We start from the raw sequence: 25,927 nt of genomic DNA on the forward strand, positions 1-25,927 counted from the left end.
GGCTTTTTAGCTTCTATATCAGGGTTGGGTGACACACGGCCCCCACGGTGTGCAACAACTCCACTATCGTTGACCCATTAGTCACATTAGATGGGGCTGATGGAGGGGCACAGACACCTGTTAAGGAATGGCACCTAGAGGGTTGCAGTAAGGTACTGTCATTTATATAAATGTTTGGATCAGTAATTTCATTCTTAACATCTTCCTGATCCAGGTAAAAGGCATAACAACTGAACTTCAAATTTGTGCTGTTGCCATATTGGTTGGAGCAACCCTGTCACACCAACACCCCTGGAGTTCTGTATTTCTGTATTATGGAAACATTATTAATTTTCTAACTGTACACATACAAAAGCACACCTTCAAAGTAAATTAAGAAGTCTGGTCTGGATAAGATATAAGGACCTACTTGAAAATAAAACCCCAATGTGGTTGTCACTGATGGAAGCGAAGGCTCAGAAAAAGCTCAATATGGAGGCCAAATGGCCGAAATATTGGGAAATTTTGGAACAAGAAGGAGACATATTGAAATTGCAGAGTTTCAAGAAATTAAAAAACAAAGTGAGAGATTGGTTTCATTATTATCAGATAATGGAGGCATATAATTTGGATAAGAAAATTGGCTTCCAGGTGGAAAAATCAAAACTAGAAACAGAACTGCTAGAACCCAAAACTAAGAATTTGTCAAAAATGTATAACTTGCTGTTGAAATGGAATACTCAGGATGAAACGGTGAAATCTGCTATGATTAAATGGGCACAAGACGTTGGACATAATATTATGTTTGCTGACTGGGAACAGTTATGGACCACAGGTATGAAGTTTACGGCATGTAATGCCTTAAGAGAGAATATTATGAAAATGATATACAGGTGGTACATGACCCCAGTCAAGCTTGCAAAAATTTATCATTTGCCCGATAATAAATGCTGGAAATGTAAAGAAACGGAAGGTACATTCTTTCACCTTTGGTGGACGTGCCCAAGGATTAAGGCTTTCTGGGAAATGATATATAATGAATTGAAAAAGGTATTTACATATACCTTCTTGAAGAAACCAGAGGCCTTTCTTCTGGGCATTGTCGGCCAATTGGTGCCAAAGAAGGACAGAACTCTCTTTATGTACGCCACAACAGCAGCAAGAATACTTATTGCAAAGTATTGGAAGACACAAGATCTACCCACTTTGGAAGAATGGCAGATGAAGGTGATGGACTATATGGAATTGGCAGAAATGACTGGCAGAATCCGAGACCAGGGAGAAGAGTCGGTGGAAGAAGACTGGAAGAAATTTAAAGACTATCTACAGAAATATTGTAAAATTAATGAATGATAGAATGATGTTGGATAGTAACTAAGGGGTTTCCAGCTGTAATGATTTAAGAGAATATGAAGAAAGGGTTATAAATGGGTTAAAATCTAATGGTAAGGATTTGCTGAACCAATAAATTGAAGTGGAATACAAAAAAGGGAGGTATGAGGAGGTCTGGGAAATAAGCTAAAAGAAAATAAGTAAAAGAAAAAATGTATGTTTTTAACTGTTTTTATTTTGTATTTTTCTTTTTTCTTTTTCATTTTTACTGTTATATTTCAAAAAAAATTAATAAATATTTTATAAAAAAACAACAAAGTAAATTAAGAAGTCTGAATATTTTAATTCAAACTGTGAAAATAGAAATTAAAGCAATTACAGAAACTGATCACTAGGTGATGCTCTCACTTTCTCCTTTGTAAGAACATAAGCTGTCAGTGAAGTGATAAGAGGCAATGTCTAGGTAAGTCAGTAATTATTTCAGGTAACCAAAAAAATGTATTTTTGAAATAATCTGCTTTAAAAGGAAAGCTGAATTTAACATGCTTAAAGCCTATGCTTTAATGATTGTCTATCAAACACCGTATTAAAGAGCAGTAGTAAAGGCTGCTCTTCTACACAAGATAAAATGCTATTAGTAATAAAATACAGAACATCAAAATGCTTGACCTATGATGTTATTTCTGAGATATACGTCACAAAGAATAATTGCTTATGAAGGTCAATCAAAAACAGGGCTTTCAAGCTCACAGCACCGTGCAAGCCAACAGAAAGTGGCTCCACAATCCTCTCCAGTTTTCCCCCTGCACATTCCAACCAAGTGGCAGCTGGAGGACCATTTCTCATTTGGCAGCTTCTACTGTGAGAGTGAATAGAAGAATGGTGGTCAGGACAGTGTTGGATGGAGGGACAAGTGGTGTGTTGAAGGACAGTTGAGAGACAGTGAGGGACAGAATGAAAGCAGAGGCAAAAAGAGCGAGGAGAGTCATGTTATTAGATATTAATAATTACCAGAAAAGTCCTTTCTAATGTTTCCCTTTCATCAGGATTAGAAACATTCTTTCCACAGTGGTCCCAAAATGCTGATGACAGGAAGCCTGCTATTCTAACAGGCTTTGGCACTACGGCTTTCAATGGGGTCACCAGCCTTTTTGCATTAGTGGAGACATTTGCAAGCCAGAGAAAACTGCCATGGGCACCCCACACACCATTTGATTTGCTACAACCAATGGCTGCTTTCAAACCCCATCTCCCCAGGGGCAGGAGCCCGTGGGGCCATGTTGGTGAACTCTGTTTTACATCCTCAGCACCAGAGATCTATCTATCTTCCACTTCACTCACTGAGATCTTCCGATAATAAGAAGACAGGTAGGAAAACGAGACAGACAGGGAGGTCAGTAGGAAGCCGGGTCTGTTTCTTTCAGGCTGTTTGTGAGATTCCCAGAAGCATACTTTTGTCATTGTTGGAAGGAGGATGCTGCACTAGCTTAACGTTTGGTTCAATCCTGTGGAGTTACTGTTACAGTCTTATGGCAGGCCTTGATTTTTTAAAAGTAGTGATTATTGGGCAGAGAAAGGGTTGCTAATGACAAAGATATACAAAGATGGAACAACAATGATTCAGACAAGGCCTTGTTGATTTAGTCAGAACAGAGAAGAAAGCTGAAGGAGCAGTGAAGTCCCTTGACTTACCAGGCATGTTTCGCTCCAGGTGCAGGCCCAATTGTGACTGCGTAGAGATTTCTGGGTGTCAAGTTGGCAACTGACATCTCCACTGAGCGAGCCACTCATGGGCAGCAAAAGACACCTGCCTTGTGCCTCTGTGCTGCCACACGAATCATGCACCCCTTGTTGGGCATCTGAGTCCTCCATCATCAAGGAAAGTAAGTGGAGGGCTGAGTATATTTGACTGTGCTGCAGCCTTTCCATAGACCACTCAAATGGAGCTCATAGACCACCGTTAAAAAAACTCTGCCTTAGTCCATTGTCAATACCATTTCCCTTCCTACTGTGTGCGCTTCTCCTCCTTGCATACTGGGACAAGTGATTTGTTGTAAAAGCAGACTATAGTCAAGCAATGTGGTTGAGATTGTGGAATCGTAGCATTGGAAGGGACCTCAAGGGACATCCAGTGAATAGACATTCCATTGTAGCGACTGTAACCGAGGTTTCAGGTGTCTTTGGTGCCTAGCTTATCTATCTGAGCTTCTTCCACTGTCACCTACAGTATGTTTTGGGAAAGGCGAAGGGGCAGGCGCCCGGGGGAATCAACAAGCAATGAAGACACTCATTTGAATGCACAAAATTACTCTAATCCATTTTTAAAGAAAAGTTTATTAAATGGTAGTATTCTCTAACAAATTTTAAGAAAATGCAAGCATAAGGTTTGTGCCAACTATTCCCGATACCATGAACCTTAAACTGCAAAAGTGTCCAATAATAAGCAATCTCCTGGCTGGAAATGGAATTTGTACCCAAATCTTCTCCCTGGAGAGATAATTAGACTCAGGTCTTTTCAGGCTTTAAGTTTATAATTTTCTTCACCAGTAAATCCAGATCTTCATCTTCCTCGCCACTTAAGTCCAATTCATGGCTTTCCTCAAATTCAACATTTCTGTTTCTTGTTTGATCGTTTTTGGAAGGTTCATGCTCAGTGTTCTCTAGACTTGTCTGAATCCTATGACAAAATACACAAAGTATCATTTCTCCAGCTTTCATCACTGAATTTTGAAACTGGGATGTGATGCAGGAGGAGAAGAGACTTTTCATACAAATATTTCATACAAATATTTTTATTTACTTACGTATTTACTTACGTATTTAATTACTTACTTAATATACCGCCCTATACCCGCAGGTCTCAGGGCAGTTCACAGAATAAAATCAAAATATAAAACCACAAAATACAATATCAAAATAAAAACAACCACCACCCAATAACCTCCCCCCCCCTTAAAAAAACCCACATTTTGATATCAACCAAATCAACCAAAGGCCTGGTTAAAATGGAACATTTTTGCCTGGCACCTAAAGGTGTACAATGAAGGTGCCAGGCGAACTTCCCTGAGAAGAGCATTCCACAGACGGGGAGCCACTGCAGAGAAGGCCCCGCTCTCGTGTTGCCACCCTCTGGACCTCTTGAGGAGGCAGCACGCAAAGGAGGGCCTGGGAGATGATCTCAGGGTCCGGGTAGGTCCCTATGGCATAGATTAGGGCAGGCATGTCCAACTTGGAGTAGCCTGTGGTCTACGATCCACTATAAAAACTGGCAGTTATCTACCACCCAGGGATGGGTGCAGGGTGGGTGGGCGCGCACCGCCGGCTGCTTCTCCTGAGGAGGCAGGGATGGGTGGGCGCTGACTGTTTCCCAAGGGGACAGAGATGGGTACAGGGTGGGTGGGCGCTGGCTGCTTCGCCTGTTGCCAGATGCTCCCCCCGCCCTTGTCAAAGGGAGCCGTGCAGGCGATCCTGATCCCGCCTCCCCCCTCAAAGCAGATGGGCTGCGGAGCTCTGGGCGATGCTTCTCCTCTCCCCCACCCCACCCCCCAACCAGCGCGCGCTCTCTCTCTCTCTCTCTCTCTCTCTCACACACACACACACACAGAATGCCTTTCCGTCTGCGTGTGCCTCCTCCGCCCTCTTCCTCCTCCTGCCGGCTTCTCCTTCTGCCTTTGTTGTGCGCATGCATCTTTCACGCCCAGCTCTGGCTGCCTCGGCCGCGATCAACCCCGCAATGGACCAGTCAACTGCGGTCGGCAGGTCCGACATGTCTGATCCGGGGCAACCATGAGGGCAATGCAGCCTCAACCCGTCAGTCATGCTGGCCAGAACAGCACAGTAGTGCTTCATGGGAAGCGAGGAGAAACTGCTGGTGTGGGAGTCAGAAAGAGAGCTGTTCTGCTCTCTGTAGGTCCGGTTTCTCTTTTCTGTTTAATGTATTAACTATGAAGCCTCATTTGGCACATCTAAGGCATTTGTCATCCATTTTTTATCTGTCTCAGGATCGCAGTACCTCAAGGACCACCTCTCCCCATGGGAACCAACCTGCAAGAGGTCTGGAGGGTGGCAACATGAGAACGGGCCTTTTCTGTGGTGGCTCCCCCCTTGTGGAATGCTCTCCCTGGTGAGGCACATTTCTCTTTTCCCAGGTCTTTGGCTAATTAAACAATCTATGGCTTTTTAGTCTGGGGGGAGGTAACTGTTTTTGTTTGTTACCATGTTATTCATTTGGGGTTTTTTATACTGTTAATTGTCCTGTGATCCTTGGCAGGAGGGCAGCAGAAAAATTTACTAAATGAAATGAATAAAGAAATAAAATTTTGTTTAGTGTTTGCATGTGGGCAACAGTTTTAATCATAGGCAGTTGACCAAAATGGGAAGGTATTTTTTTGTTATTAAAAAAAAAATGAGCTGTGCTCTCAAATGCCATTAAAGGAGAGTGCCCACAATTCACACAGCATATCACTGAATACCAGTATCTCCTCCTGGTTTATTTTTTAATGCCTAGATAAGTGCTGACCCTGCTGTAATATTACTGGAAACAATTAGCCTCCAGAACTGGAAGCATTTAAGAACATAGGAGTTCCTGAAATGACCCAGATATTATGTGTTTTGAGTGAGAGAGAAGAGATTGCTCACTACAAGTGAGGTCAGCATCCAGGTAGTTATCAGTCATATAACCAATTTCTGTAAAAATGCTATAGATATGCTAGTTAGGAAGAAAACAGCATTTTTCCAGTAACACATTGTTGTCTGACTGTTGCAAAATTGATGCATATCAGAACAACTATACTGAAAAAACTCATAGCACGTTTTAAAAGCTATTGTGCTAAAAATCAACATTTGGTGAGGTGCTTAAAAATAATTTCCACAAACAGCTCAATTAGGTTAACTCTGGTAGTTCCAGCCTAGGCATGTATATAAATAGATGCAGCCAAGGTGTGAGCATTTGCATTGCTAATGGAACTCCTTTATGTAACCAAACTCGTACAGTTTCATCAGTGTGCCCCATTTTGTTGTAGCAAATTACCATTTGGCCACTTTACTGGAAAAGGGAAGGGTCCAAGCCTGTGGTTAAGATGGCAAACCTAGGCATCCTCATGTGGAAGCACTGAAGTTGATGACTCCTCCTCTCCCACAACTGTCTAGCAACAATCATTCCATCAGGATACAAAGACCTAGGAAGCAAGGCCACTCGGTTGGCTCTACTAAGAGACCAGATTCCTCTGGTTCCCTCACTCTCCTCAAACAGTTTCCATTCATGCTGGTTATTATGAGACTTTGGTGACTTCAATAGCTGGTGCCTGACTTTGTTAGTTTTCCTCTTCCTTGCTCTTCCTGCCTTTTGGATTGAAAGCCCTAGGGGAGGGGATGCCTTGTTCATTACTGATCTTTTGTACATTGCTCTTGGCGCCTATAGGGGTGAAGAGCAGGGTAAAGATGCTTTAAATACTAAATTTAGTGTCATCATTACTGAAAAGCTGAGGAGGAGGAACAGGAGGCGTAAGAGGCCACACTTAGTTCTCCAACCAGCACTGCAACACATCTGCCCAAAGAGAGATGGAGACGCTTCACATGCAGGAACAGCATTTGCACGGCACAAGGAGACCGTGCCAAAAGACACAAGAGCTGCATTTAGGCCGTGATAAACAAGACACATGGAGCATGGCAGATGCTTGCGTTTCCTTCCCCTTCCATCTCACATTCAAAGCTACTCCAAGACCAGTTAAGATGATTATTACACACATCAAATCTAAGGTACAGATCACAAAATAATCCATAGCATAAGCAGGGCTGGACAATTTAACTTTCACTGCCACTGTGAGGAGGAACCTGATACTTCCTCCCAGCTCTGGAGCCTGGTCCAAGCCTGGGTTCTGATGTGGCTTTGAACTTGCTCCTGCCTGCCCATTAGGCAAGGAAGGTCCAGGCATCAGAATGTTTCTGGCTGGACACCAAAGTTTGCCAACACCTGTGTGAAATAAATTGGGATACACAAATGTTAAGTGAAATGCTTACGGAATCACAATTTCTTCTTTCTTTCCACATTTAGCACATAGCTCTAATTCATGAGCACACAGTTTGCAGATGATGTGGTAAGAATCCTTTACAGTCTTCTTCAGACATTTGACACTATTAAAAGGAACACAAAAGTTGAATTAAAATGGTTAACCAGACTGTTTGTTACAAAAGATCGCTGCATATCTTTCAAATTTCAGATAGCCAAGTAAGAGAGATGTTTGAATGATTTTCAGAACCTTTGAAATCCTGTGAGAATGAGAGGGTTTTGCTTGTTTCTTTCTTCTTCATTTTGCAACATGTAATACCCCCTTTCTTCCCAAAGGGCTAGAGAAGGTTCCCCTCTCCTGCACTACATTCTACATCCCTGGCACAAGGCTTCTTCAAAGCAGATTTCCCAGCTGCACATATCCCCCAGATGCACAAAATGTTAAAAAGACAAACCAACACAAAGAACGCTTTGCTCGTTGCTTATACCCTGTATCAGTGGCACTTTCTTCAGGAGTCAGTAGTTCTCATCTTCTCTACAGTAAGGTAACAGTCCAGTATAAATCCCAACTCAGTGACACTGAGCAAGGGCCACTGGCTTACTCTGAAAGTAATCTATCAAATTCTGCTACCGTATTTTCCACCCTATAGGACGCACTTTTCCCCCTCCAAAAATGAAGGGGAAATCTGGGTGCGTCCTATGGGGCGAATGCAGGCTTTCGCTGAAGCCTGGAGAGCAAGAGGGGTCGCTGCGCACCGACCCCTCTCACTCTCCAGGCTTCAGGAAGCTATCCACAAGGCTTGCAAGCCCGGAGGGATGTCCCGCCGGCTCGCAAGGCTTGTGGGCAGCAGCCTGCAGCCCCACAAGCTTGGGGGCTAGGGGGATGGCGGAGCGCCGCCACCCCGCTATTCCCCGACCTCATTTGGAGGCTGGCGGGGGGGAGAAGCAAGCTTGCTTCTCCCCCCCAGCCCCACAAACTCGGGGGATAGCGGGCCAAGCTGTCCCTGAAGGCAGAAGAGGGAGGCGGAGCGCTGCGTCTCCCTCTTCTAGCTTGGGGATGGCTGCGCAAACCTGGGGGGGGGGAATAAATTTCCCCCCCTTGATTTCCCCCCCAAAAAACTAGGTGCGTCCTATGGGCCGGTGCATCCTATAGGGCGAAAAATACGGTACTTCATCAAACTTGGGCCACCAAAACATAGCCCTTACTTCTAAACATAAAATTGCCTTGTACGTCCCAGTGAGTTTGGCAGGACTCACTCCTATGGAAGTGTACACAAGAAAGCAGCCTTAGTCACAAAGGTCGTTTCAAACACACCCTTTCCTCCTCACAATAGAGACTTGGAGTGATACAACACTTTCAAAAACAAAGGCAAGCCCAAAGATTGTTTATAACTGCAAGGCGTTCCTCTGTATGAATCACCTAGTTATGCAAAGTTACAGATAGGTAGCCGTGTTGGTCTGCCATAGTCAAAATAAAAAAATTCCTTCCAGTAGCACCTGTGTTGGTCTTTAAGGTGCTACTGGAAGGAATTTTTTTATTTTGACTAGTTATGCAAAGGTATTACTCCTTCTGAGAAGCAAATGACACATTGAGCAAAAAACAAGTCACCAAGCCCAGATTTTTGTTTTGTATTAATGAAAAGCAGACAGGCTTGATTGTAAGTGAATGGAAAGGGAGTGCTTAAATCTCTGCCTCTCAAAACGGTTTCCTCCCCATGCAGGGTCCTGAATACCCTATCATTGCCCTGCTCAAAACTGCAGACTCCTGAGGCTGCTTCTCATTTAAAAATGAAGCTTATTTACATGCATGCCTGCATACATCATTTGTCTCTGAATGTATGGAAGAGCAACTAATGATTATTCAAGCGATGGAGGTCTAAGATAGTTCAAAGTCCACTGAAGACTATTCACCTAGATTAATTTTAAGGAAGTGTTCCATAGCTCCAATTTAATGACAGTCTTTACTTTGCATGGCTTTTGTATCAGCATTTCTTCAGCATGCCTCACTACTCACAAATTTATTTCATGAAATCACAAGACTGTGGCTGTGTCCACACCTTGGGTCATCTTGACATCTGAATACAGTCAAGTATCTTCAGTACATACTGGTCTGCACTGAGCACATGTAATAACAGCAAAGTGGTAAGCTATGGAACAATATTTACTTACCATTTTTTAGGTTGCGTTAGTGGCTTGTATTTGTTGAATTTTACACGCCATTCCAGGACTTCCTTACAATGCTGACATAGCCCTTCATGGATTTTTGCATTAATTTTCTAAAAGGAATATGAAGAGTTTGCATTTACTTAGTTGAACTTGAAATACAAAATCTCACAAATCAGTGACAACTTCATTATTTCTAGTTTTGAAAACTTTAAGAAACCATATGCGATGTAATGTGTATGATCTATGAAAAGCTGTTCAAAATTTTGTCAGCATTAATTACACTGTTTTCTGGATTGCTTGAGGAAAGGCACATGCTATGATTTTTATGGAAAGAACGAACCAATCTACTTATTGTCTGATTGCAGACTTAGTTGGGTACATTCAAAAAAGCTTTCTGGATTGCAGCCAAAAGCCTTAGAAATACCTGGTGAGATTTCTCACGTCACTCTTTTAACCAAACACACAGTTCCATATTAAACAGCTTTTGAAAATCCCATCAGCTGTGAGTCAGACACATGTTGTCAGACACAGACAGCTGAAGAAAAGAACTAGCAATATTATAACACCACCAAGGGCTCCAAATAAAATCACAACCATTCTCGGCTTGGCCTCCGTCACTGCAAGGCAGAGAGTTGCAAGGATGAAGGGAAGCATTTACAAATGTTCTCTCTAATCAGTCAAAATTAACACTGCTAGCAACTTTCTTATTAGAGATGTTTACAGTAGTGTTAAGCATCATGTATTAGCATGTGAACATCACCATGCTAGGCTAGTTTGACACTCTGGCTAAACATCAGTGCATAGAAAATTTCCCCTTGTACCTACTGAGAGAGAGAGGTGACTCAGCTCTTCCAACAGTGAGCAGGAAGCTACTCATCCTACTATCGCAACATTATCTCCGCAAGAACTCGACTCCTTGTTGACTAATCAGATTTAACTACAGAAGCCTCACTACATATGCCTCATATATTCCAGTATCCTGTTCTCACAATGGCCAACCAGATGCATGTGGGAAATCTGCAAGCAGGATTTGAGCACAAGAGCAGACTTAGGGTTGCCACCTGTATAACACAGGACTGTCCTGTATTTCAATGTAAAATGTAAAATTCAATGTAAAATCCATTGTGTGTCTGTGCATGTGACAAATTCCAGAGGTGCAATCCAGTTAGGTTGCAATAGATTGTAATGGGTTGCTTTCAAGTCACTTCAACACCAGATTTTTTTTAAAAATTGTCCCCCAACCGCACCACCCTACTCTGTCCTGTATTTTGCCAGAACAAAGGTGGGAAGCCTAAGCTCACTCGTCTCCTGTGGCTTCTAGCAACTGGTATTCAGATGTATGCTGGTGTAGTGGTTAAGAGCAGTGGAGTCGTAATGCTCCTCCACATGCAGCTGCTGGGTGACCTTGGGCCAGTCACACTTCTTTGAAGTCTCTCAGCCCCACTCACCTCACAGAGTGTTTGTTGTGGGGGAGGAAGGGAGAGGAGATTGTTAGCCGCTTTGAGACTCATTCAGGTAGTGATAAAGCGGGATATCAAATCCAAACTCTCCTTCTTCCAGCTTTGGAGGCACATCATAGTAAGCTCCTCCGTGAGGAGGATCCTATAGTCCTACAGGTTGGTGGCCATCACTGCTGCCTGTGGGTGCTGTGTGAAGAAGTATTTATTTTTATCTTCCCTGAACCTTCCAACATTCAATTAAATTGGATGTCCATGAGTTGTACTGTTAAGAGATGGATAAAAACTCTTCCCTATCCACTTTTCCATGCCATGGATAATTTTATAAACTTCTCTAATGTCAGCTTATACACAAATTCAGAATTCAAAATGACCATAACAGATTGGAGAACTGGGCCCAAAGTAAGTTTCAATAGGTACAAACAATAGGAGTCAACCTTACAAGAAAGAAGATTCCGACTAAACATCAGGAAGAACTTTCGGACAGTAAGAGCTGTTTGACAGTGGACCGGACTCCCTCAGGACCTTGTGAGCTCTCCTTCCTTAGAGGTTTTTATGCAGAGGTTGGATAGCCATCTGTAAGGGGGTTGTGCTAGATGACCCTTGGGGTCCCTTTCTAACTCAACACAATTCTGATTCTATGAACATTTGGGAATCACATGTGCAGCTGATGGTCCCAAACTGCCAAGCGAAGGCTCTGATGAGTATTAAGATGGCCTTTGCTGATGTATTGCAGAAACAACAGTGAAAATTATATTTCATTAGGTACATGCACAATTCCTTTAGCCCTGTCCTCGGACCGTTAGGACAGCGTGGAGTTAAGACTGGCACTATGCTCTCAAGTTTATTTTTCACAGCCATAAGAACCAGAAACACAGTTTAAGAAACAAAGCAACAACTACTGGTAAATGTGAAAGCTGAGCTTTCACAATTATGAATTCCACATCTGCTACGGTTACCCAAATGATATTCAGTACAATACAGCAGCCCCTTCATGGATCACTGCCTTGCCATGGCGAAGGGGCTTGAATAAGTCGGAGAAGCTATGAGCATGCAGGGCCACCCAAGATGGACAGGTCATAGTGGAGAGTTTTGACCAAACGTGATCCACCTGGAGCAGGAACCGGCAAGCCACTCCAGTATCCCTGCCAAGAAAACTCCATGGACAAAGACAACAGGCATATAAAAGCTATGACGCTGGAAGATGAGCCCCTCAGGTCAGAAGGCGTCCAACATACTACTGGGGAAGAGCGGAGGACAAGTATAAGTAGATTCAGAGCTGATGAAGCGGCTGGGCCAAAGCCGAAAGGACGCTCAGTTGCGGATATGCCTGGAAGCGAAAAGAAAGCCCAATGCTGTAAATAAAAATATTGCATAGGAACCTGGAATGTAAGAACCATGAACCTTGGTAAGTTGGATGTGGTCAAAAATGAGATGGCAAGAATAAATATTGACATCCTGGGCATCAGTGAACTAAAATGGACGGGAATGGGCAAATTCAGTTCGGATGACCATCATATCTACTACTGTGGACAAGAATCCCGTAAAAGAAATGGAGTGGCCCTCATAGTCAACAAAAGAGTGGCGAAAGCTGTACTGGGGTGCAATCTCAAAAATGATAGAATGATCTCGATACGAATCCAAGGCAGCCCTTTTAACATCACAGTAATCCACGTTTATGCACCAACCACTGGTGCTGAAGAAACTGAAATTGACCAATTCTATGAAGACTTACAACACCTTATAGAATTGACACAAAAGAAGGATGTTCTTCTCATTATAGGGGATTGGAATGCTAAAGTAGGGAGTCAAGAGATAAAAGGAACAACTGGCAAGTTTGGCCTTGGAGTTCAAAATGAAGCAGGGCAAGCTGGTCATCACAAACACTCTTTTCCAACAACACAAGAGACGACTCTACACATGGACATCACCAGATGGGCAGCATCGAAATCAGATTGATTATATATATTCTCTGCAGCCAAAGATGGAGAAGCTCTATACAAGTCAGCAAAAACAAGACCTGGAGCGGATTGTGGCTCAGATCATCAGCTTCTTATAGCAAAATTCAAGCTTAAACTGAAGAAAGTAGGAAAAACCACTGGGCCGGTAAGATACAATCTAAGTCAAATCCCTTATGAATACACAGTGGAAGTGAGGAACAGGTTTAAGGATTTAGATTTGGTGGACAGAGTACCTGAAGAACTATGGATGGAGGCTCGCAACATTATATAGGAGGCAGCAACGAAAACCATCCCAATGAAAAGGAAATGCAAGAAAGCAAAGTGGCTGTCCAACGAGGCCTTACAAATAGCGGAGGAGAGAAGGCAAGCAAAATGTGAGGGAGATAGTGAAAGATACAGGAAATTGAATGCAGATTTCCAAAAAATAGCAAGGAGAGAAAAGAAGGCTTTCTTAAACGAGCAATGCAAAGAAATTGAGGAAGACAACAGAATGGGAAAAACCAGAGATCTGTTCAAGAAAATTGGAGATATGAAAGGAACATTTCGTACAAAGATTACCATAATAAAGGGCAAAAGTGGAAAGGACCTAACAGAAGCAGAAGACATCAAGAAGAGGTGGCAAGAATACACAGAGGAATTATACCAGAAAGATACGGATGGCTCGTACACCCCAGGTAGTGTGGTTGCTGACCTTGAGCCAGTCATCCTGGAGAGTGAAGTCAAATGGGCCTTAGAAAGCACTGCAAATAACAAGGCCAGTGGAAGTGATGGTATTCCAGCTGAACTACTTAAAATTTTAAAAGATGATGCTGTTAAGGTGCTACACTCAATATGCCAGCAAGTTTGGAAAACTCAGCAGTGGCCAGAGGATTGGAGAAGATCAGTCTACATCCCAATCCCAAAGAAGGGCAGTGCCAAAGAATGCTCCAACTACCACATAATTGCGCTCATTTCACATGCTAGCAAGGTTATGCTTAAAATTCTACAAGGAAGGCTCAAGTAGTATGTGGACCGAGTTAACTCCCAGAAGTGCAAGCTGGATTTCAAAGGGGCAGAGGAACCAGAGACCAAATTGCAAACATGCGCTGGATTATGGAGAAAGCTAGAGAGTTCCAGAAAGACATCTACTTCTGCTTTATTGACTATGCAAAAGCCTTTGACTGTGTCGACCACAGCAAACTATGGCAAGTTCTTAAAGAAATGGGAGTGCCTGATCACCTCATCTGTCTCCTGAGAAATCTCTATGTGGGACAAGAAGCTACAGTTAGAACTGGATATGGAACAACTGATTGGTTCAAAATTGAGAAAGGAGTACGGCAAGGCTGTATATTGTCTCCCTGCTTATTTAACTTATATGCAGAATTCATCATGCGAAAGGCTGGGCTGGATGAATCCCAAGCCGGAATTAAGATTGCCGGAAGAAATATCAACAACCTCAGATATGCAGATGACACAACCTTGATGGCAGAAAGTGAGGAGGAATTAAAGAACCTTTTAATGAGGGTGAAAGAGGAGAGCGCAAAATATGGTCTGAAGCTCAACATCAAAAAAACGAAGATCATGGCCACTGGGCCCATCACCTCCTGGCAAATAGAAGGGGAAGAAATGGAGGCAGTGAGAGATTTTACTTTCTTGGGCTGATCACTGATCAGCCCATGATCACTGCAGATGGTGACAGCAGTCACGAAATTAAAAGACGCCTGCTCCTTGGGAGAAAGGCGATGGCAAACCTAGACAGCATCTTAAAAAGCAGAGACATCACCTTGCCAACAAAGGTCCGCATAGTTAAAGCCATGGTTTTCCCAGTGGTGATGTATGGAAGTGAGAGCTGGACCATCAAGAAGGCGGATCGCCGAAGAATTGATGCTTTTGGTGCTGGAGGAGACTCTTGAGAGTCCCATGGACTGCAAGAAGATCAAGCCTATCCGTTCTTAAGGAAATTAGCCCTGGGTGCTCACTGGAAGGACAGATCGTGAAGCTGAGGCTCCAATACTTTGGCCACCTCATGAGAAGAGAAGACTCCCTGGAAAAGACCCTGATGTTGGGAAAGATTGAGGGCACAAGGAGAAGGGGACGACAGAGGACGAGATAGTTGGATAGTGTTCTTGAAGCTACAAACATTAGTCTGACCGAACTGCGGGAGGCAGTGGAAGACAGAAGTGCCTGGCGTGCTCTGGTCCATGGGGTCACGAAGAGTCGGACACGACTAAACGACTAAACAACAACAACAACACAATACAGCAGATCAGGAGAAAGTAAAGTAAAATAGATAATAAATAAGAAAAAGTCAATGAAAAATAACTGCTTTAGAATGCAAACAGTTTGTTTCTGTTTGTAAGGGTGGTTTAAATTGCCTGTATTCATCCCATTAAAGTTTCTTCATGGAAACAGTGTAAGCACTGAGAAAACTAAGATGACTCAGACTTCAAGGTCAAGTGTTGGCAGGAAAAACAAAGCAATTTTTAAAAAGAAAAAAATACTTTGCATATTACAAATGTATGCAGTTAAAATTACAAACAAGTCACATCACAGAAAACACAAAGCAAAGAAGAATTTGCAGGGGCATGATAATAGCATCAGTAGAGATATAATGTGGAAAAGAGCTTTTGTTTTTTGCAAAGGCAAAAGAAAAACTTGGATAAGCCCAGTTCAAAAGCTAAGGTTGTAAGGCTTGGAGTGGGAAAGATTAACTGTAAGCTAATTTATTGCAAAGGCCATTGTGGCAATCATGATGGGTACAAAGATTTTAGACTACAAGAGGAAAAGAGAAGTTAGCTTTTAAGTCATTTAATTCACACTTCCTGAATATATTAGCTAGAATTGTGAGGTTTTTATAAGGCACTTAGCTAATTTTAACTGCACAATCCAAAGAAAGATGCTACACAATGAAAACTGTCTAATTCCTTCCTACAAGAAGCCTTCAGTATTTTGTTATATGGTTGTTTCAATTGAACTAATTACAATCCAATAGATGTATTTATGTGATTGCAATCACAATTTGTTATAACAAAATGCAATTTTAAAAAATATGAATTGTCAACATTCTGAGGATTGTAGTCTATACATTTGAGAATTCTACCATGATCCCCATCACTTGATTCAAATGTTGTCACTATGTATTATTACATATTAAGAAAAGATAAAAGCGCTATTCAGTTTGTTAATGGTTCAGAAACTTGAAGGCAGAAGGTAAATGTGGAAAGACTAGAAGCAGGGACCCAAAAATGAGATGCTTAAGGGACACTTGACTAAATGAAGAGAATTGTAATGTCAGCATTTTTGTTGCATTGTTGTCACAGCTCGTGAGAAATGGGGAAAGGGCTGTGCTACCACAAAGCGTGCTGGTAGTCACATTACAGCCTTCAACTTATGCGAGACAATAGAATCAGAAATATTTATTTACCTGATCTACTTAGTGACATTTGCTTGTCTAGCCTTCCAAGTTCTATTATCAAACAAGAATTACAGCGGTAACGCAACTACTGAAGAGCCACTGTATTGCGGTTAAGGCTTACAGTCATACCTCGGGTTACAGACGCTTCAGGTTGCGTTTTTTCGAGTTGCGGACCGCCAAAACCTGGAAGTACCGGAATGGGTTCCTTCCGGGTTTCGGTGGTCACGCATGTGCAGAAGCGCTAAATTGCGCTTTGCACATGTGCAGACGCGTCAAATCGCAACCCGCGCATGCGAATGTGCATTCCACACAGATCATGTTCGCAACCCGAGTGTCCACTGTACAGGGAAATGATACATACAGTGGTACCTCGGGTTAAGTACTTAATTCGTTCCAGAGGTCCGTTCTTAACCTGAGGTACCACTTTAACTAATGGGGCCTCCTGCCCCCGCCGCCAGAGCACGATTTCTGTTCTCATCCTGAAGCAAAGTTCTTAATCCGAACTACTATTTCTGGGTTAGCGGAGTCTGTAACCTGAAGCATATGTAACCTGAAGCGTATGTAACCTGAGGTACCACCGTAATGAAATGAAAAAGATGTTTAAAATAACGTTCGTAAAAAACCCAGAAGCTTTTCTCTTGGGAATTACAGGGACAAAACTACCTAAACTGTACAGAAACTTATTCATGTATGCGACTACAGTAGTAAGAATGTTTTGTTGTTGTTTAGTCGTTTAGTCGTGTCCGCCTCTTTGTGACCCCATGGGCCAGAGCACGCCAGGCCCTCCTGTCTTCCACTGCCTCCCGCAGTTTGGTCAGACTCATGTTCGTAACTTCGAGAACACTGTCCAACCATCTCGTCCTCTGTCGTCCCCTTCTCCTTGTGCCCTCCATCTTTCCCAACATCAGGGTCTTTCCCAGGGAGTCTTCTCTTCTCATGAGGTGGCCAAAGTATGTTAGAATGTTACTTGTATGTAAGAATGTTACTTGCCCCAAAATGGAAAGAAGTAGTTTTCCCAGCAAAGGAAGAATGAATACAAAAATGGAATATGTAGAAATGGCAAAACTTACTGGAAGAAAAAGAAATCAAGATAACCTTTTTATAAAAAAGATAACCTTTTTATAAAAGAATGGAAATGGTTTATTGAATATTTAGATAAATTGTAAGAGTATATTTTTAAAGAACGCTCTATCTCATGAGACCAGGGCCTTGCGGGATCTGATTTCTTTCCGCAGGGCCTGTAAGACAGAGTTGTTCCACCTGGCCTTTGGCTTGGAGTCAATTGATTCCCTCCCCCTCTTTCTTTTTTCCTTTCTCCTCCTGTGATGAGGCTGCATTTTAATGTTTCAATGTTGTATTTTAATCTTGTTTTTAAGTTGTATTCATTCAACTTGTTTTTATTATTGCTTGTTAGCCGCCCTGAGCTGGGGAGGGCAGGGTATAAATAAAATTTATTATTATTATTATTATTAATTATTGTTGTTGTTGTTGTAATAAAATCATCATCGTCAAGGTTGTGGAAGGTGTTTCAACTACAGCTATTAGTAAGCTTCATTCTTTTTTAAAAAGATGCATATCCCCTTTTGTAGGGCATATGTTAAAGACAGCAGGACAAGCCATAAATTCCCCAGTTTTAGCAAGATTGCCAGTCTTCTGAATAAACATATAAGCAGAACACTATGAGAAATAGTTTTAAAATTCACAGCTAACTTCTACTTACTCTTCCTCACATTTCTGGTTTGTATTCATTAGTATGCAAAAGCAAACAAATGAAAAGATACCGTATATTGTATTCCTGAGAGCATTCTGGCATCTTTAACCATTTTAATAGTTTGGGGAGGCACCAGGCAAACTTCAAAACTGTTCTAGGCTTTAGCACAGAAAGAAAACTTGATGTTGCTAAGCAATGTCCTCTTTGAGGGGGGAGAGCTTTCCTTCCAAATACTTTGCTATTCCATTAAGGGAGTATGACATCACAACTGGAAAGGGAAATGTTTCAAGGATAAAGGCAGGCCAGAAACGTTAATGTACTTGGAATGCAAGCAGGCATGGCCAGAAGTGCTCTGTCTGAGCAGCTCTGAGAGGAGTGCAGACATTTCCCAAGGGCTACGTAAAGTCATTCATTACCTACAGCTTGTCAAACAGGAATCTATGATAAAGCAAGAGGATCATTATTTTAATGGTAATGAAGCATGAAATACTGTAATTATGAAACCGAGGCACAACACCCACTTCCTGTTTGACCTATGCTTCCTACTCTAGACCTCTCTCTCTCTCTCTCTCTAGCAATCACTGGATACATGCGTTGCTTTACATTAATAAGGAAGTATGTTTAATTTTCTTTTTAAAAATCAGCAGTATGTTTTTCTTTCTGTAACTCTTCCGTTCATGCTAAGGCTATTCTAAATCTTTATATTTGTAAATTACAGTGGTGCCTCGCAAGACGAAAAGAATCCGTTCTGTGATTCTCTTCGACTAGCGGTTTTTTCATCTTGCGAAGCAAGCCCATTGAAGGATTAGCGGATTAGCGCTATTAGCGGCTTTTAGCGGCTTATCTGCTGATCGGATCAGCTGATAAGCGGCTTAGCGGATTAGAAAAAGGGGGGGAGGGGGAAAAAACCAGCAGGAACTCGCAAGACATTGTTGTCTTGCGAAGCAAGCCCATAGGAAATTCGTTTTGCAAAGCACCTCCAAAACAGAAAACTCTTTCGTCTAGCGGGTTTTCCGTCTTGCGAGGCATTCGTCTTGCGGGGCACCACTGTACAGGAAGAGTAGAACTTCACCCTCCACTTTCTTTTTTTAAAAAAACCCACACACAGAGACACAAAGACAGGAAGATGGATGAAAATGTACAGATTTATTGCAGTTAACACTACAAGTCTGAGAAAGAATATATATTTGAAGATCACACATCATTTCAGACAAGGACTACAATCTCTAGACTCTAGGGCAGTGTTTTCCCCTTTGAGAGTCTTGTCTTCCTGGTGTAACACTTCTCTGGGGGTAGTTTTAATAATACTATTTTATCCTTGAATTGTTTTCTTTAGCTAAAAAACTAGGAAAAATTACAGAGTGTACCATCCAAAACCCTTTCAAATGGTACCACACTGTGGAATGGCATTCTTTTATTTCACACACAGCGAATACTGTAAGACACTTTTCAGACAAGCATCATCACAAACTTGGTATATCTTGCAATTGACTTGAATGTCATACATAATCCTTTTTCTTATGTTAACCCTGCTGTGTTCCTTATATTACCTTACTTACTTACTGCTATATTCATATTCCGTACTAGGGGCTGCCATTCACAACACATCTTGCCCTGCATGTGGCCAACCCCTTTCCCTTTTACATGCATGCGTGACCAAGGCAGACAATGCCTAGTACCAAAAGGATGACAAAAATAGTACTAGGTGGGTATGTCTAGGGAGGGTGTCCTACAATTTGGGAAACACCACAGAAAAGGTTCTTTCTCCAGTAGCCACCAGCATAACCTCTGAAGAAGTTACAATGCTCTTGTAAGCCAATGCAGCTTTCAGAAAAGTAGAACCAAAATTCTAAAGTCAGGTGCAACGGTAAGGATGAAGACAAAAAGTACTGAACACCTGAATGGGGCTATTTTAGAAGCACTTGATTCTCGCCGCCCCATGCCCTGCATGTGCCCAGTAAAGACCAAACCCGGTCTATCTGCACAGCAGAAGTGATGGTTATGGAGCCATGCCAAACACCTGCTCTAATCACATAAGATGAAGTCAGCATAGCTTCTTCTATGCAACAATCCTCCTTATTTGGGCCATTTCTCTTGTACTTCAAGTTTGGTGCCAGCATGTCAAGCCTGGAATGAAAGATGTTCCTGAGCAGATGCAGCCAGGGCCACTGAAGAGACTGCCTGCTATACTGTTCTCATGCCCTGCTTTGTGCAGTAGTGCTGAAAAGTGAAAGTGACTCAAGTCTCAGCAGAGCTCAACTGCAGGATAAACAAGAACTGTAAAGGATTGGTAGGTAAGATATGTGCACATGATAAGACACATGCTTATTAAGCATACAGTAAGTCATATGACAAAAGCGGTTTCTTACCTGATGACATTTGCAATAGAACATCTCAGTTTCTGAGTACAAACAGAAAACTGCCTTGTTCTTTTTTTAAAAGTAATACTATAGTTCAGAGTAAGTCTTAAACTTGCCTCACGGCTACATTTTTGCTTTCAAGAAAGCCAGGTGTACAGCATTAAAACTCAGATTCAAAAGGGGAGTGTACTAAAAGAGGAAACACTAAGATATTGTGCACTGGTGCTCTATCAGTCATGGAATCATAGCAAGAAACTGAGGCATACGCAGAAAAGAGAACTTGGTTGTATTCATCTATTTTAACATGTCCTCTCTCACTACTATATCACAAATCCATTATATGTTCTTTTGGATTATTCGAATTGTGAAGTACAGGCGCAATATTATATTTTCGTTGGAAAATTAAAAACAGAAGCAAAAATAAATAAAAATTAATTACAACCAAATGGCTTATACCAGGGGTCAGCAAACTAAGGTCCGTGGGCTGGACAAGGTCCGAGGGGCTCCTTAATACAGCCTGAGGACCCTGCTGCCCGCCTGGTCAGTCCCCACACTAAATTGGCATTGCGCAGCGACGCCTCACTGCACGGGGACTAACTTCCGCGACAGGCACACAGGCAGCTTCGGATTGGCTCCAGGAAGTTCCCACAGCCAATCCAAAGCCATGGATGCCAACGGTGGCCAATCCGAAGCTGTGCCAGGTTTCCTCAGCACGCGGGCGGCAAGGCTTCGGATTGGCCAGCATCGCAGCCATGGGCAGAGAGGCTGGTGGGTGTGTCGCGGGGCTTCGGCTGGAGGTTGGAACACCTGCTGACCCCACGCCGGGTGCCCAGGAAAGCTCTCCCAGAAACAAGAGGCACCACCACCATCGTCGGCTCCCAACCACTGCCGGAGGAGGTAGGAAAGCAGGAGGAGGGGCTGGGGGAGAGAGAGCAGCCCCCCTCCGTCCGTGTGTGTGCACATGCATGCATGTGTGGTCCGGCCCGCCAGAAGATTTGAGGGACAGTAAGCTGGCCTGCTGGTAGAAAAGTTTGCTGATCCCTGGCATATACCAATTCATACCCAATGAAAGAGTAGCAGTGGTGATGCCCAAATTTACAGAATTTATATGGTTGTTGTTGTTGTTTAGTCGTTTAGTCGTGTCCGACTCTTCGTGACCCCATGGACCAGAGCACGCCAGGCACTTCTGTCTTCCACTGCCTCCCGCAGTTTGATCAAACTCATGCTGGTAGCTTCAAGAACACCATCCAACCATCTCATTCTCTGTCGTCCCCTTCTCCTTGTGCCCTCCATCTTTCCCAACATCAGGGTCTTTTCCAGGGAGTCTTCTCTTCTCATGAGGTGGCCAAAGTATTGGAGCCTCAGCTTCACGATCTGTCCTTCCAGTGAGCGCTCAGGGCCGATTTCCTTCAGAATGGAGAGGTTTGATCTTCTTGCAGTCCATGGGACTCTCAAGAGTCTCCTCCAGCACCATAATTCAAAAGCATCAATTCTTCGGCGATCAGCCTTCTTTATGGTTTATATGGTTAAGTGATGGTAAAAGAGAAGACAGCCATTTGAAATGCTTTAGTCTCCCTATGCTATACTAGATTCAGTACGTAACCGTGTTGGTCTGACACAGTCAAAATAAAAATTAAAAAATTGTCTAGTAGCACCTTATAGACCAGGGACGCGGGTGGCACTATGGGTTAAACCAGTGTTTCCCAAACGTTTTTGGGCAACGGCACACCTGTTTACCGGAAAAAAATCTCGCGGCACACCACCATTAAAGCCCCGCCCCGTGACGTCAGCGCGCAGCGTCACGCCGGGAGGGACGCACGAAAGTGAACGTTTTTTCCCTTCCCCTTGCCGGGGTGGGAGGAGGCAACAGAGCGAGGGACTGAGGGACGGCGGCAGCTGAGGCGGCGGCGGCTGTTGTGGTGGTGGCGGCGATAGCGGGCGGAGGAGGAGCCGTCGCCGGGAGTTGCTGCTGCTGCTGTTGCTGCTGCTGCCCGGACATGCCGGCCTCCTCCTCCTCCGCTGTCTCGCGCTCCTCCCTTTTGCGCGCGCTGCCCCGCCGCTCGGCACCACCACCGCGGAGCCGCCCCCGGCTCGACGCGGATCCTCGCCGCCGCCGCCTCTCGCCGCCCGACTCGCCCGCCTCCCTCCCACGGCACACCAGCCGGTGTCTCACGGCACACTAGTGTGCCGCGGAACACCGGTTGGGAAACACTGGGTTAAACCACAGAGCCTAGGACTTGCTGATCAGAAGGTCGGCAGTTCGAATCCCCGCGACAGGGTGAGCTCCCGTTACTCAGTCCCTGCTCCTGCCAACCTAGCAGTTCAAAAGCACGTCCAAGTGCAAGTAGATAAATAGGTACTGCTCCAATGGGAAGGTAAATGGCGTTTCTGTGCGCTGCTCTGGTTCGCCAGAAGCGGCTTAGTCCTGCTGGCCACATGACCTGGAAGCTGTACGCCGGCTCCCTCGGCCAATAAAGCGAGATGAGCGCTGCAACCCCAGAGTTGGCCACGACTGGACCTAATGGTCAGGGGTCCCTTTACCTTATAGACCAACTAAGTTTGTTCTGGTATAAGCTTTGCATGCACAGGAAAGCTTATACCAGAACAAACTTAGTCTATAAGGTGTTCCTAAACAATTTTTTACTTTTTTATTTTTATTTATACTATACTAGTTATATAAAGCCCCCCCCCATGGAATTGTTCAGAGCTTTATGCTCTGCAGAAATAAATGAAAAATACTTTTAACATGTTTTAAAATCTGCTCCATCTGTGGCCTTTGCGCACGCATGCGCGCACACCCACACACCCCGTGTTTCAACTTTAGTTAAATATCAATGGTGCTCTTTCTTCTTTATTTGAGATATGTAGATTGGATTGCATCCAACAAAGGTGCCCATTAGCACCAGGTGTTCCACCTGCACAAACAGGACCTCCTCTTCCTCTCCTCTATCCCAATTTTTATTTTCACCACCGGCTAAAACACTCCACCTTTCTCATTAAATGCCAATGCCAGAAACTGACCTTTCCCGTAGAATTGTGGTTTAGGTGTGTGATCAAACTGGACTACTGTCTGCAGTGTACAAATGTTTCTCTTTCAAGCCCTGCCATTAAAGTATGCAGCTATAGACCAATGACATAACACTATCCCGCATGGAATGTCATAATACAAGAACACCCCTACAACTGCATCTATTCATGGTCAAAAACATAGTTGCCCAATAAGTAAATAACTTCAGAGGGTGGAATCAGCAACAGACTAACACATTTCCAGAGCAGCAAATGTCAGAAAGTAGAATGTCCACCATTTATAAAGACTCTCTACATATCTTCAACGTGAATGTAGAAATTATTGGGAAGCTGCCCTCATGCAATTGTAGAAACAACAGTTCTATAGTAAAAAGTACTATTAAAACTGTTAAATAAAAATATTACTCATTTAATGTTTGCAGGCTTAGGCAATTCTAAATCTTATTGAAAGCACTGGTATTAATATGAACAGTTAAAGGCCTTAGGCTACATTTCCAAGGACATATATTTCAAAGTACCGGTAAATGCCAACAGGTCACACTATCAAACAAATATAATCACAACAGGAGGATCAGTCATGATGACCACGATACACATCAGGCACACACAAAGAAAAGAGAATTCAGATGACAACAAAGCTATTTATTCAACAGTACACCCATACCACCCTGCTTGTACCTTAAGCTCTGCTTTGGAGGTTCTCTTTGTGTGCCCACCCATTACGTCAGAAAGTTGTGTGGCCATGACGGAGAGATCTTTCTATAGGGTGGCTCCACCGCTGTGGAATTCCCTTCCACTGGACCTGCACCCAATCTCTTTGCTGCAAGCTTTTTGGAAGGCCCTGAAAAATTTTCTTCAATTGATTTTCCAGGCATGATGCCCATTCATTGGGTAAGGTTTTTTTATGTCTAGTGTTATGAATTTGGTGTGTTTTAAATATTCTAGTGTTTCTATCATTTGTTTTTATTACAGTAATAATTGCTTGGAGAAATTGTTTGCTCAGAAAAGAAGCCTAAAATATTTGCATTGTTATCATCTTGCAGTATCCTGAAGTTCATTGCTCAATGAGTATTTGAGGCTATTTAGTTGAGAAAAAAGGTAAATAAAAAGAGCTTGAGACAGACGTTCATGAAATATCACATGATATTATATCACATGCATAGCAGCTTCTTGTGCTTGTAACTGGTTACTCCGATTCTGCCAACTGGGAAACTCAGGTACCAGAGACAGTAGGAATGAAATTAAACCCAGGAATTTGGGCCTGTGCTGCAGTCCCTACTGAAACTCATCCACCCATAGGTGGCATATTGGGAGAAGCAAGGTAGAGGGCCTGACATGAATTTAACCAGAGAGGGCTTTCTCATTTCTGGCACCTAGCTTATGTGCTGCCTTCCCCATTAAGGCTCACCTGGCATCGAAACAGATGCTCTTCCAGTGCAGGTAGAAACTTGATTTACCTAGGCTTTTCAGCATCTGATTATTTTTATAGGCTGCTACTGGCTTTTATTTGTTCTGCCATTATTAATTTACATTACATTTATTACCATTGCAAGCTAGTTTTGTTTAACCATGTAAACAAACTCAGAACTCTGCTTGTTTAAAAAATCCTCCTTGTTTTCAAAATAAAATTGGTAAGGCTCATCATTCCTTAGTCCACACCCAAACAAGAACTTCCACCTTAAACTCCATCACAGGTGCATCTTCAGGCAGCCAACACTTCATAAGGGATGGTTACAGTGATGAGTATTTAAATTACACTTGAAAGATGCTGCTTTCTATGCATTGTGGGTCCTGCCTGACTAGAGAGATCAGCCCCATTCAGCCATGCAGAACAGGAACAGCAACCTGGGGCTGCAGTTCTATGGTCACACACTTGGAAGCCAGTTCCACGGAACCCAAACATGGACAGGCCTGGATTACATTGCATTTTAAATAGTTTGTTGGAATCTGCCCAGAGTGGCGGGGTGTAAATAAATCATGATGACATGCCAGACCATTATTAGCCACTCTTCCTACCGCACCCCTTCAGTCACACTTTCTCAGCTCTGGCCCTCGGGCTGCTGGGGGCTCCAGCTTCTGTCCGCCTGGTTCCACCCAGGCCAGGCCCGGACCACCTGGAGGGCCAGAGGCTGCCCCGGAGCCCTGAGGGGGAGACGCGCCAGGCGCGCCTGCGGTGCTTCCGAGGGGCCCCTACCTTGCGCCGGGCGCTGGCGTCGTGCCTGTCGTTGCGGAAGGCCTGCGCGTTCCGGTGCCGCTGCGGCCTCGTGCGCGCCACGTTCCCCCGCTGGCAGCTCATCCTCCGGCCCGGAAGTGACGCTGGCCGGCTTCCGCCGCTCGGCGCCCCGCGACGCCGAATGGGCCGCGCGCCGCAGTGTCTCCTGAGCGCCCGCATTGGCCCGGGGACGCCGGCGCGAGGCCGCGGATTGGCTGCGCCCGCGCAGAGCCCGCCCTCCCCTCGCCATCCCGCGAGGGCGACGCGGAGGCGACGGCGCCGCTCCATTGGTCGCTGCTCGGGCTGCCTCGCTCGCCCCGC

The 25,927-nt window shown here is 43.8% G+C and overlaps 1 protein-coding gene across 1 annotated transcript; it reads right to left on the reverse strand.

Annotated features, from left to right (window-relative positions):
• Positions 1–3,627: 3,627 nt before the first annotated feature.
• Positions 3,628–25,909, reverse strand: LOC309542735 (uncharacterized protein C9orf85 homolog). Its single transcript, XM_082241668.1, has 4 exons — positions 25,589–25,909; positions 9,488–9,594; positions 7,330–7,443; positions 3,628–3,988 (listed from the first exon to the last, which is right to left on the reverse strand). Exons 1-4 carry the CDS (start codon positions 25,892–25,894, stop codon positions 3,817–3,819), a joined length of 699 nt encoding a protein of 232 aa, XP_082097794.1. The 5' UTR covers positions 25,895–25,909; the 3' UTR covers positions 3,628–3,816.
• Between the last annotated feature and the right edge of the window lie 18 nt (positions 25,910–25,927).

Source organism: Podarcis vaucheri (assembly GCF_965113315.1).
Source record: "Podarcis vaucheri genome assembly, chromosome: 11".
NCBI classification, from domain to species: Eukaryota; Metazoa; Chordata; class Lepidosauria; order Squamata; family Lacertidae; genus Podarcis; species Podarcis vaucheri.

Coding starts and splice junctions, on each gene's coding strand:
- LOC309542735 (XM_082241668.1), bottom strand. CDS start 25,894: ATGGAGCGGCGCCGTCGCCTCCGCGTCGCCCTCGCGGGATGGCGAGGG. Junction 9,595..25,588: donor ACGCCAGCGCCCGGCGCAAG/GTAGGGGCCCCT, acceptor TATTCCTTTTAG/AAAATTAATGCAAAAATCCA. Junction 3,989..7,329: donor AAAGAAGAAATTGTGATTCC/GTAAGCATTTCA, acceptor ATTTTGTCATAG/GATTCAGACAAGTCTAGAGA.